Source organism: Cololabis saira, chromosome 4 (genome assembly GCF_033807715.1).
Source record: "Cololabis saira isolate AMF1-May2022 chromosome 4, fColSai1.1, whole genome shotgun sequence".
NCBI classification, from domain to species: domain Eukaryota; kingdom Metazoa; phylum Chordata; class Actinopteri; order Beloniformes; family Belonidae; genus Cololabis; species Cololabis saira.
Genome location: NC_084590.1, coordinates 33,439,212 through 33,452,848, shown reverse-complemented (window position 1 = coordinate 33,452,848; position 13,637 = coordinate 33,439,212). Strand labels below are relative to the sequence as shown.

The window sequence follows — 13,637 nt, the reverse complement described above, 5'->3', positions numbered from 1 at the left end:
AGTATAAATATGGCATTCATATAAAATACATGTATACATTAGGAATGGGCGATATTTTACCGTTCACGATATACCGTCAAAAAACATTCCTCACGATAAGAATTTGTTATCTTGCGGTAAAAACGATAAATTCCTGTTGATGACGTTTTTATGTAAAGCTGATTTATGGTTCTGTGTTAAATCCACGCACAACGTACGTGAAGGAAGGAAGGAAGGAAGGAAGGAAGGAAGGAAGGAAGGAAGGAAGGAAGGAAGGGAGGAAAGAAGGAAGGAAGGGAGAAAAGAGGAAGGGAAGAAGGAAGGAAGGGAAAAAGGAAGGAAGGAAGGAAGGAAGGAAGGAAGGAAGGAAGGAAGGAAGGAAGGAAGGAAGGAAGGAAGGAAGGAAGGAAGGAAGGAAAGGAGAAAACAAGGAAAGGAGGAAGGAAGGGAGAAAAGAGGAAGGGAAGAAGGAAGGAGAGAACAGGGGGAAAGAAGGAAGGAAGGGAAAAAGGAAGGAAGGAAGGAAGGAAGGAAGGAAGGAAGGAAGGAAGGAAGGAAGGAAGGAAGGAAGGAAGGAAGGAAAGGAGAAAACAAGGAAAGGAGGAAGGAAGGGAGAAAAGAGGAAGGGAAGAAGGAAGGAAGGGAAAAAGGAAGGAAGGAAGGAAGGAAGGAAGGAAGGAAGGAAGGAAGGAAGGAAGGAAGGAAGGAAGGAAGGAAGGAAAGGAGAAAACAAGGAAAGGAGGAAGGAAGGGAGAAAAGAGGAAGGGAAGAAGGAAGGAGAGAACAGGGGGAAAGAAGGAAGGAAGGAAGGAAATTAGCCTGAAAGAAAGAAAGAAAGAAAGAAAGAAAGAAAGAAAGAAAGAAAGAAAGAAAGAAAGAAAGAAAGAAAGAAAGAAAGAAAGAAAGAAAGAAAGAAAGAAAGAAAGAAAGAAAGAAAGATAAATTCCCGTTGATGATGTTTTTGTGTAACAAACATGGCGGATCTGAGAGCGAGATAGATTTGGAGTTGAAAAGGTGGAGTTGAATTGGTATTTTTTTTATCGTAATTTTTATCGTTATCGGGATAAATGCCAGAAATTATCGTGATACATTTTTTTGTCCATACCGCCCATCCCTAGTATACATGTAACATGGCTGTACATGCACAGTACATCTTTCAATTACATGTAGGTTAATGTCAGCGTGTAGGAGTTACCCCAATCCTTGATGATTTTTAGTATCTGGCCCACATGACACAGACCAGTTCCTGTGTTTACACTGCCTTTTTTTATGACTCTGTAGTGTTAGTGCACAGACTGCTCAGACAGCGGCTGCTCACCTGGGCCCTTTGTAACACAACATTGGCCCCCTAACCTTAAGGTTTATCATGTCTTCTCAAAGGTCAAAGGATCGCTGAAACAGCAAAGTCTGGACATTTTACACTGGACACCTTCCTCATCTAACCTCCTAACCCAATATCATATGGGTATTTTTTACTGGTTGTTAATCAACCAGCTAGTCTATTAGGTGGTTGTATTTTTTTTGTTTTGTTTTTTTAATTACCCCATTTTTCAATGGACTTTTCTCATGAAGACTTTGGGATCTGAGCTGTATATCTACAGTGCCATAAAGGTGGTTTGCACATACCTGTGAGTGTCTGGATGAGCAGCATATGCATGAATACATTTTTCTCTTGTCTAACAAAGTCTTAAAACTGTTGTAGCAGCACATTTTTCATCCCTCTTCCCCGCGCTGCCAGTAGAGTCTTAACTGTGTGTGTCGGTGTGCAAGTTACTCAGTGTGGACTGTGAAAGCATATGTCAGAGCATTAGCCTGCCAGGACTGTTTACTCTGCTCTGATAACTGCTAACAAGGAATTACGAGCTGCTCATTGACTCCGTAGAACAGAAATAGCATAAAGACTATGCATTATTAGAACCCTCACCATTACCAGCTCACTTGTAGTTAATCCTCAGAGAGAAACATAACTGTGTTGGGTGTGAGCCTGCAAAGGTTATTGTGTTTATAGCTGCTTAGGCATCCTAATGCAGTCTGTCATGACTTGACATAGAGGTAAAACGCTAGAAGCCCTGTATATTTTCATTTACAAACATATATTCAACTATATACAGAAGCATAAATAATGTATCCTCCATGGAAGTCTAAATTCTTGAAATGTAAACATGACTTATGCTTACTACGCAATTTATGACAGCTGACTGCATAATAAGCAAACAGAACAGCTATTGTACATCTCATTATTCAAGCCAGAAAGGCGTGCTCTTTGGCACATGTCAGTGTTGTGCAGCAGACGCCGTCCTCTTTGTGTCTCTGAAATAATAAGGGTATTGTTTGATGCAGAAAAATATGAGGTGAGAGTCACATTGTGGCCTGAACATATAGAGATTCTATCAATAATTCATTTTTAGTCTAACTGAAAAAAATGCAGCTCTGATCTTTCTCTTTAGTCATAGCTGCCTGTAGGAAGGGACATTCTGGATGATTGTCTCTAGATAAAGGGAAACTAGACGGGGGGAGGTTGCTTTTTGGCGTCCCAACAACAAAAAAACCTTAATGAGCCACTTAGAGACACTGACTTCCAGTCTGTGTGCATACATCTAGTATCGGGGTGGGATATTTGATTTAAAACTGTAATTGCTCTCCTAGTGAGATAAAGCCTCATTCAGTATGGATCTGTGCAACTTTTGATATTAGGTTATCAACTTGTCCCACTTTCCCATCTGGAACTGGCCTGAAAAACAGACAGCAGTGTTTCCACTGGATCTCCATACAGCAGGGAATTCTTTTTAAAATAATTTCTTAGTTTTTGAAACTGTCCATAAACCTGCTCCCGAGCACATTCTGAAGGTCAATTACTCTTACGAACATACTTTTACCTATTCCTCAATCGAGATTAGTCAGTATGTGCTGAAGTGCATTTGAGGTGGCTGCTTCAAGGCTTAGGAACAGCACGAGAAAGTCATTTTTAACTCTTCTTTTTATTATACCCCCTTTCTGCTTTCAGCTCTTTGCTTTGCTTTGTGTTATTTTATTGCCATTGTGAATGCTTTTCTTTGTCTAATAGTTTTGTAAATGAGAAGACATTTCTACAGTGTTAACACCAGATATCTTGCACAACATTTGAACTAGTGACAAGAAAATCTAGTCAATTGTAATGGAAAAATAAACTTTAAAGAGTTGTTGGTGGTAATGTCTGTCAGATAACTGAGTATAACAAGTTTATAGGCTGTTTTTGATGCCCCTTTAACACATTTCACTCCCCATGTGTCCTTCTTTCAGTGTAACTATTTGTCTTCTCTCATTATGAAACTTGTTTCAAGTTGACTGCACATCATCCAAATTGGTAAAGATGCTCACTTAGTTTGCTTGTCTCTTATTTATTTGCATGTGTGCATGAACTCCCAGGGCCTAGATCCAAAAACGTACTTCACGGTTAACATCTCATCTCTCATATTCAAAATACTTAACATCTCTATACCATTACTCTTTACCATTATCTTAAAAAAAGAAACCTATCGCTACTTTAGCAAATATTTACCGTAACCTTGTTCTTTAAAATTCAGTGTGTTCCTTATCGTGACAGGAAATTGTTAGTTTCCCCTCAAGATTAAATCAAACTCTTGACTGGTACCAGGTTGGATCCTGGGTCTAGTCTAGTTTTGAGGCCTCAGGATTGCGGGAATGACAGTCAGGACTTACAAATCTGAGACCATGGCTCTTAGTCATGACAGGGTAGAAAACCCTCTTCGGTGTTGCCTTAAGTGGAGGAGTTTAAGTATCTCTGGATTTTGTTCACAGGGGAGTGAAGAATGGAACAGGAGATTGACAGGCAGATAGGAGTGCTGTCTGCAGGCATTCAGTCTACCTGCCGATCTATGTTCCTGGTCTCACCTATCATCATGAACCGTGGGTGACTAAAATAATGAATTGTGAATACAAACAGCTGAAATTAGCTCCACATGGTGGCTCGACTCTCCCTGAGAGATTGAGTGAGACGTTCAGGCAGTCGGACTCGGGACAGACCTGGATTAAAGTCCTCTACATGAAGAGGAGACAGCTGAAGGGGTTCAGGCATCTGGGTAGGATGTCTCCTGGACGTTTCCCATGGGAGCCGTTTCATGCATGTCCAACTGCATGCAGGCCCGAGGCCCAGGACACGCTAGAGGGATTTTATTTCTCATGTGTCCTGGGAACGTCTTGGAATTCCCCAGGAAGAGTTAAAGGAGGTGGTTGGGGAGAGGGAGGTCTGGGCATCTCTACTTGGGCGGCTGACCCCTCAACCTGAACGTGGATAAGAGGAAGTTCATGGATGGATGTATTGGAACCGCTAAGTCTGTATTTACAATATTAAATTCTATAACTTGATTCTATTTTATCAGATCTCTGTATTATCTGCCATGTTGTGTTATTATTATTATTATTGATAGCAGTAGTAGCAGTATTAGTATTAATATTATTGTTACTTTTTGCATTAAAGAGCCCTACCTCTGCAACAGGGGATGTGACTTATCAAAAGTAATAAAGCTACAATCATTGGTTTTAACTCTTCATAAATAACAATATAGTTAATCGAATCAAACGGAGATATCGTTTTCGTATTTTGTTTCACTTGTCGCATGATCTGTTTTATTTAAAAGGCAACTACAATGACACTTTTCACTTGCGGGCATCCTCGACCTACTTCCTGTCAGGGCCCAATATAGAGTAGCTCTGACAGTCTGGCAGTGAAATATTTATTTCTGAGCGGCACGTCCTCCCTGTAAGAAGCCTAGTAGACAGAAAAGAGCACACTGTATTCCCCGGAGGTTCTTGTGGATGAGAAACTTTCTAGAGTTACGTGCAGTCAGAGGAATCATTTTACTAAATCATATGACATTAGGGCGGCGGTCCACACAGTCACACAAACAGCCTGTTCATCTATCGGTTTAATCGAGGCTGAGAAGAATGATGACCAGTTTTCCTTCTTTGAACATGCCATGTGTGGTCATTCAGCTTTGCATTTGACAACATTAAAAAAAATAAAAAATAAAATCCAGCTGTGCTTGACTCAGTATGTCAGCTCTTTTTACGGTTCATAATACTATATTCCTACACTTCTGCAATGCTCTTCTAGTAGGTTATAGTTGGTAGAGAACACTGCAGTTTGATGCTCTACTAACCAAGGAGGCCACTGTGAAATCACCACACTATAGAACTCCACTGGCTTGCAGTGGCTCTTGAAGCCACTTCACAGTCACTTAAACTTGTCCACAGAGAGACTGGAGTCTGTCACCAGCTATCTAAAGCCACTCATGCAGGCGTATGCTCTTTCTCAACCACTGAGGTCCCCACTGGAACATTGCCTGGTACTTTCATCCCAATGCACAACGCAGTGGCAGTTAAGACTCTTTCAAAGTGTGATTGCATCAGAGCAGGGCTTTGTTCTTACTCTTTAGGAATCCCTTAAAATCCCTTGAAAACTCACGTATTCGGAGAAAGACCCTAATATACCAAAATCCCACAAACGTTGCACTTCTCTACATATTCTTCTTGTACTCTGTCCTTAAAATATACATGTTTGGAAAAAAACTTGGCTTTAGAGCACGCTTTGTTTCGAGCCACCTCGAGCTGGTTTCAGACTAGAGATTTTCAGAGTCTGCTGATCGTTTTTCTGCAGGACGAACTGTTTTACCTTTGTGATTTAAAAGAAATCATTTTCCTGTTCACATTACATGATTGATGTCAGATGGAGGGTCTCACACTACATGACCTGAGAGCAACTTTGTCACCTGAATCATCTCTAAAACCACATTTAATCAACCAATCACATGCTGAAAATGAGGCACCTGACAGTTGACCATCTGAAAATGGGCCGAAGAAACAAAGGAACTGCCAATTTTACTATTTTACTACTACTACTACTACTACTACTACTACCACTACTACTAATACTACTACTACCATTTAGCAGACACTTTTATCCAAAGCGACTTACATCTGAGAGAACAATACAAGCAAGAAATCACATAGGAGGGTCCAGCTGGATAAGTGCTGGTCAGACTGCTGAGAGTCCAGTTGGACACAGGTGCTGCCATGCTCGATTAAAAATGTATTTATTTTTGTTCAAACATTATATTTTTGTCCTGTCTCCCCAGCTAACTGTTTGCTGATTTGATATTACTGTGTCAGTTAGCACTGTAACTGGCAAATTGGGCATACAATCTTCTAGTCTGAAAGAGCCATTTAAATTTGCAGTTTACTTTTACACCACAGACACAAATCAGAGTAGAATTATCCAGTTTTCCATGTTTATCTCTCCTCAACTTCACAGCCTTTGCTATAGGGTAGTGTAAACTTTTAACAACAAGCGCGTGAAAAAGACAGAAGTAGAGTTGAGTGAAGTGTCTAAGTCCACCCTCTGAAACCAGATACTTTGAAAAAAGATGTTTTCATGGTTAAAAGGGAGCTGTTCGAGTGGATTTATTTGGTATTTTGACTAAACAGTGTAAAAGAGACTTTATTAAATCATTAGGAAAATGTGTCACTTATAAAAAATGAAATTACTACTTTTTTTTAAAAGTACTCATTGTTTACACTTGGGTTTCTTACTTTTCAACTGTTATTCTACACTTCACTTTTTTGTTTTTGGGCTGTTATTTTTGGTGTAGTTCAGGCCAACTCAGTTCAGCATTTAAAACTCATCATCTTTGGTTTTTGCCACCAAAGATGTTGTGACAAAGTTTGAGAAATTAATTTGAATGAGAAACCATCTGTATCACGTGTCAACTGGGTAACCCACTTTTAAGTCAAATATAAAACAGAAGTATTTTACAGAATAACAGAAGAGTTCATGTAGTTGACCTCAGTCTCATGAGCTTCTTGACGAAACTCTAATTTGTGTGATTTTAAGTTTATAAACTCCAGGCAAATAAATTACACAACAACGATTAGAGACCGCATTAAACGTGTTTGTTTCATGGTAAGAATCAGACATACATAAACACACCCTCCTGTACCAGCATCTCCACCACACCCCCCCTTCATAGGAAAAAATGAAGAAACAACACAAGGAGTATAAGGAGTATATCTCATTTTAGCGTGATATAAGCATAAAAGATATAAAGAAATCAGAACTGAGATGACCAATCACTATACTAATTTCATGCCATTTTGCATTGCGTCTTCAGACATAATTTCTTCACTCGTCTAAAACAATGGCCTATGACATTTTTTTCTTTTCTGCAAGAAAAAAAAAAACACATTAAAAACTAAACCAAACAGTTTTTGGGTTAGTTCTTTTGTTTTTTTGGAAAACTTTGAAAGTCTGACTTAGGCCGTTGTTTTAAGAAGGTGACAATTTATAACAATTGCTGATTTGAATCTTTCAGTGACTTGTTCATCTCGCGTTATAAACTTGATTTTTTATTGCGGTTTTTATGAAATCTATCTGCTTCACAACCTGACATGCCATCAAATCCCCTCAAACAATGTCCCTATTCATCTGCTTATGGGGCTGAACTCCTGTCTATAATTTGAACTGTTATGAAAACATTTAGTAATTTAGTGACATTATCCTATAATTAAGCAGTGAGTCCCAAGGGCCCATGCTGTACTGTAAGCTAAGAGCAGCTGAGAGACATCGCATCCATGACTTGAATCAAAGTTTAATGACTGGCAGGAAAAACCTTAGATAGCTTTTGGGGCTTTTAGCTTTACTTTTAGCATAACTTTTGAGTTTTTTTCAAGTTCTAGTGAGTAATGTTTTTGGGTGAATCTATGATTGGAAATTCAATATATTATTTATAACTATAGTTTCATTAGTGCAGAAAATTGTGTAAAAAAAAAATAAGAAAAAGAAAAAAGAACCACTGTGCACTTTCAGTACAGAAACAAAGCAGGTCATTTTCCTTGGCCCTCTACCAAGCCACTGACTTTAAAGAGTGTTGGGCTTTTTTTTGCTGCCACCAACGTTTCTGGACCGTACCACCTTATCTCCATATGCAACCTTTTCTAAATATCCTCTATAACAAGGAAGTAGAGTTCCTTACTGATGGTCTAATGCTTAAAAGCCAACTTGTTGCCAATAGGATTGAAACTGGTTGTGTTTTTTTTCTGTCATCCAGTTGTTTAAAACATGTACCTGTTGTTACTGGAAACAAGAACCAGTTTGTAGCCTACACAGTGTTACACTTCCGTACATGGTCAAATAACTGAAGGAAGTTTGATCTCCATAAATCTCTGTCAAATATTGTATGCAATATGCTCGTTGTGTTCAAAGCAAGAAAGTATCATTTGAAAGTGATGCTCGATGCTCGCTAGCTAGCACAGTGTATACGGTCTGCCAAAATCCAATGCACAAGTTCTTACGCCTTGTTTCCACTTGCTTTGGTGCATATCTAAAAGTCCACATGTATATTTCTTCCTATGGGAACCTCCGTTATCCAACATAATCCATGCATCCAATGACCTCCGCCTGTCCGCTGCAGGGGCAGCAACCTAAGCAGTGAGGCCCAGGCTTCCTTCTCCAGGGCCAGGAGATATAATCTCTCCATCATGTCCTGGGTCAACTTAAGGGCCTTTTCACTACTTGGACATGCCCAAAACACCTCTATTAGGAGGTGTCCAAGAGGCATCCTCACCGGATGCCCAACATTGCCTAATCTGATTCCTTTCTATGTTTAGGAACAGTGACTATACCCCGAGTCCCTCCCAGATGACTGAATGTCTCACTGTATTTCTAAAGGAAAGTCCAACCACTCTGAGGAGGAAACTCATTTCAAGCACTTGTATCTTGAATCTTATATCTTTCAGTCACTGCCCACAATTCATCACTACTCAGATGTTAGATGCTAGTTCCCATTGTACAGCAAAGAGTTAGTAATGATACAAGCCAACAAATATGTGTTGCTATACTTAAATGTCATCAGTGATGCACAGTATTCATATCTTAACCGTAGTGCTGTTGTAAGCAAGTGCAGTACTTAATGGAGCTGAAAGGAAACAATAACACCTGACCCTTTAGTTACATCCACTCTTTCTGACATAGATTAACCAGTACACAGAAAGTCTTGGCTTTGGGGTCAGCTCCCTCTTCACCACAACATACGTACAACATCTGCATGACTGCTGATGCAGCACTGATCCATGTGTCAATCTTGTGCTCCATTCTTGGCTCACTTGTGAACAAGACCCTGAGATACTTGAAGTCATCCACTTGAGGTGACACTTCACTCCAAACATGATGAGGGCATTTTACCTGTTTACAACTGGGAACCATGGTCTCAGAGTTGGAGGTTTTGATTCTCATTCCCATCTTTAACACTTGGCTGAGAACTGCTCAAAGTCAAAGACCACAGCTCCATGAAGCCTACAGGACCACATCATTTGCAAAAAAGCAGAGATGGTGTCCTTTGGCTACCAAACCCTGGCTGCACCTAAAAGTTATGAACAGAATCAGTGATAAAGGGAAGCCCTGACAGAGTCCAACTCCCACCTGCAACAAATACAAGTTACTGCTACAATGTGAACCAAACTCTTGCTTTGTTTGTATAGGCACTGATTAGCCCCTGACAATAGACCCAATACCCCCTACTAGGGCTGGGCGATATATCGAGATTTTAATATATATCGATATATTTTCAAACACGATATGGTACGAGACAATATCGTTTATATCGATTAAAAAAAAAAAAAAAAAATATATATTTTTTTTTTTACTTTTTTTTTTAATGATTTTGATATAGCTTATTTTGTGACAAATTGACTTGAATGTTTTATTTGAGATTTGCACAAATGTTTTGTTATTTGCACAACTGTCAGTCTCAGTGGAAAAGTCTGCCTGTTACTGTCTACATTGTATTAATTGCACAGTGTATTTTAATTTAATTGTTATGCAGAAAAGGGATATTTTTTTTATTTTATTCAAGAAGCATTTTTATTCTATATATGCAGGCAGTTTATTTTTATTTCATTTGTTTTATACATGTTGATATTGTGCAGACCTCTGTTAATAAAGGAACCTGTGTGACATTTGGCACGAGGCTTTGTATTAAAACTGACTGTTTTTTTAAGGGTTTGCCTCAGAAAAAAATGAAGCTAACAGAGATGCTAACAGAGATGCTAACAGAGATGCTATGCTATAATGCTTTGGGGGAAACCCCAATTAAGGCACAGAAAAAATATCGAGATATATATCGAGTATCGCCATTTAGCTAGAAAATATCGAGATATGACTTTTGGTCCATATCGCCCAGCCCTACCCCCTACTCTTGGAACACCCACCACAAAGTATCCCTAGAGACACGGTCGAATGCTTTCTCCAAGTCCACCAAGCACACGTGAACTGGTTGGTCAAAGACCCATGCTTCCTTGCGAGGGTAAATGGCTGGTAAAAGTTGCTGCAAAGCTAGTTATTGGTCTCATTGCATTGTTACATGAGCAAACTCATCTGTTCATGGTTTGTATTTCACATGAATTGATGGACGGCAAGGAGAAGGAAGGTGTTTTTTGCGTGTGTGTGTTTTTTTATGCACTCAAGGCAAACTATGTTCTAAAAAATACCAGACAAAGGAGTTCTGCAGCTATGTCAGGGATCACAGAGGTTTCCATAGGAATGACTGGAATTCTGCAGTATCGCATGAGTGAACAGAATCAAATGGAAAGAAGGAGTTAAGCACTTTTCTGTTCTATTTTTTCTTTTTTTCCATGCTATGTTGTAACGATGACTCTTTGGGTCAGTTTTAGTTTTTGTTGGATGATTTTCTTTTCTCTTTTGTAATGAATAGTACTGATGACTTGCTCCATCTCCAATCACCAGTGTAATTAATCAGCAATACTAAATGCTACTCTTGTATTATTTAAATGGTAGTCTAGTCCTGAGCTATAGCAATGTGAAAGATGCATCTAGATTGATGGCCCACAATGACTCAGATATCAAGGGTCTTTCAATAACAGGAAGATTAGTCTCAGTTCACATGCTCTGCCATAAACACTGCACACATTACGGGCCTGTTCAAAAGCAAGGTGGTGGCAGGGTCACAGGAAAGTACTTTCACCTCAAAGATACTTGACCCCTGAGCTCAGTGTGTTCAATAGTCACCTCTCCTCAGGTCAGTCGACACCAGGCGCCAATAAATGTCCCAGAGGCTCCGAGCCATTCCAGATCTAAACATGTCCTGCGCGTATCTGAGAGACCAAGTGTGTTTGAAGCTGGAAGTCAAACAGACATATGAGCAACAGGTGGGAAATCACTAAGAAGTGGCAGTGGGAGGAAGGAAAGGATATCAGGAGGACAAAGCGGAAAATGTGGGGTGCTGGAAAACTGGTGATGAGAAATGGGAGGGAGATAAATGAGAACACATGCTGAAAGATAGAGGAAAGAATTTAAAAGCAACACAAATGCATGAATGGAAGAGTGTGGCCCATGTGTAAATACATACAGTCCCTGCTGTACATTTATGTAACTAATAGATGCAAGTGTGCATATAAAAAAAATAACAGCCTAAAAATATGAATTAAGCTCTTGTGATTTATCAACAATTTTTTGGGGCTGTAAATGTCTATTCAAACAGTGTATAAATATAGAACACAACAAAACTAAATACGCAAAAACAACCTAGAAAAACTGTTAAAACCTCAGACTAGATAAATCTAACTGATAAGTAATTCAATAAAGGTATTGAAGGAACAGCGATGGCTTTGAAAATCGGCAGTCTGATTATACATTTAAACAAAAAAAAACAAAAAAACAACCTTTATGATAAGGAAAGCACACATTTAAAAATAATTCACAGTCATTTAACTTTTATTATGATGCATTTATTTATATAGATATATATAAGAAAAAAGTGTTGTTCATGTAACTCTATGAACCACACTAAAGGATTAATTTTGTTTTTTCGGGATTTTCCTTTTTTCAAAATTTAAAACGCACCATTTCATCTTAAAATTGAATGGCTTATCAATAAAAACATTGGAAACTCTGAAGTCTCTAAATTTCTTTTTTCTTTTTGTTTTGTCATCATTGTAAATCCATCCAGAATACACACAGCTGCTTTTGATCCATTTTGTGAACAACTTTTTTTTTTTTGGTGCTTGTGTGTTGAAATGTCCTAATTGTCAAACACCATAGAACAGGCTCTTGTTTATTTTTCTATTGTGCATTTAATGTAAATATCAGATTTGATCATTTTCCGTAAAACGCCAATTAGCAGACTTTAATTCTCCCCCTCTTCATAGGTCTTGTTCATCCTCCTGTCATCATGAGCTCCCGGGTGGTGAACAAGAAAGGAGAGCCCCAGTATCGTCGGCACTTCCTGACGGACAACAGCATCTCTCATTGTAAATATCACCAACACTCAAGGGGAATGATTTATTGTACCGGACACAATTAAAACAGAAACTTTGATAAGTGTATGTCGCAGGTATAAACACTAGAGGGAGACTTAGTCCCAACTTTGAGGGTGAAGTAATCCAATTTTTAGTATGAGACATTTCAGCCAAGATGTACGTTTGTGCACCGCGGTGCTGCACAGAGCCTCTGCGAGCTGCTGGATGATTGTGTGATGTTCATGTTTGATATTGTTTGCAAACACTTGTTTTATTTCAAAAGTGAATCATACGGGAGGTGTTCATCAATCCAGATAATATGTATATATATATATATTTTTTTATATATATATATATATATATATATATATATATATATTTTTTTTGTATATATATATATATATATATATATATATATATATATATAATTTTTTTTTTTTCTTTTTCTGCACACTTTGTCCTGTGGTGCCAAAACACTTTAGTACTAACCAACATCAGATAGAGAGAGCACCTTTGGCTTAACGCTCCACTTAACGCGAAACTAAATCCATACTTGTTACAGGATCAGTTTTATCTGTATCTACAGGTTTGGAGATTTTGAGGCTTCCCACTGATGGCTAGCAAATCTGTCACCAATCTGATAAGTTGCTCTGCCTGCTGTGGCTGTCAAACTCACAGTAGGCAGACGTCCACATCCTCACCAAACAACATGCATCCACACCCCACACCTCCGTGTGCTCTCTTCCTTTTATAAGAAACAGGCTTGGCTGCTTCAATAGTCTTCCTTACATATCCCTGATTGTTGTTTAAAGATGATATCTGTATTGCGTTCTTAGAAATTAGGGCATTGTCCCATTCGTTGTAATTTAACAATGTTTTTTTTTTTTTGTAAATATCTCTACTGAGGTCAAAGTAGAAGCTGCACATGTTGTACAAATTAGAACTCTGCGGAATATGAAAGAATAATGAATTTTATCCAAATAATGAATACAAAAATATCTCACATTCTGAAGCTTGTTCAGAACCATGCTGAGCTCACGGTTTTCTGATAGATAGGAAGATGAAAAATAGTGGAAAAAACACTGTCTGCCAAACTTAATATCCCATGTATTTCTGTCTGTTCATTTTATTTGTCTCTCTGACAGTCTGTCCCCCCTTGACAGCCAAAACCATTTTGTGAACACGTGCCTCTGTCTTTTCCACCACTATATTTGTTTTCCACATGACCCTGCCTCACTTTTCCCTGCCCCAATCATTTCACCGATCTTTTTTGGGGAATTACCAAGTGGCTGATGGTTTTGTTTTGGCCCATTGTACATGAACCAGTCAGGGGGCGGGGGCTGTGCGATCAG

General features: G+C 38.8%; 1 protein-coding gene across 1 annotated transcript in view; it reads left to right on the top strand.

Annotated features, from left to right (window-relative positions):
• plch1 (phospholipase C, eta 1) overlaps window positions 1-13,637 on the top strand; it is a 73,659-nt gene that overhangs the window by 1,849 nt on the left and 58,173 nt on the right. Inside the window, exon 2 of the mRNA XM_061719507.1 lies at window positions 12,196-12,297. Within this exon, the coding sequence (XP_061575491.1) occupies window positions 12,219-12,297 (79 nt within the window). The 5' untranslated portion in view covers window positions 12,196-12,218. The remainder of the gene's footprint in view (window positions 1-12,195; window positions 12,298-13,637) is intronic.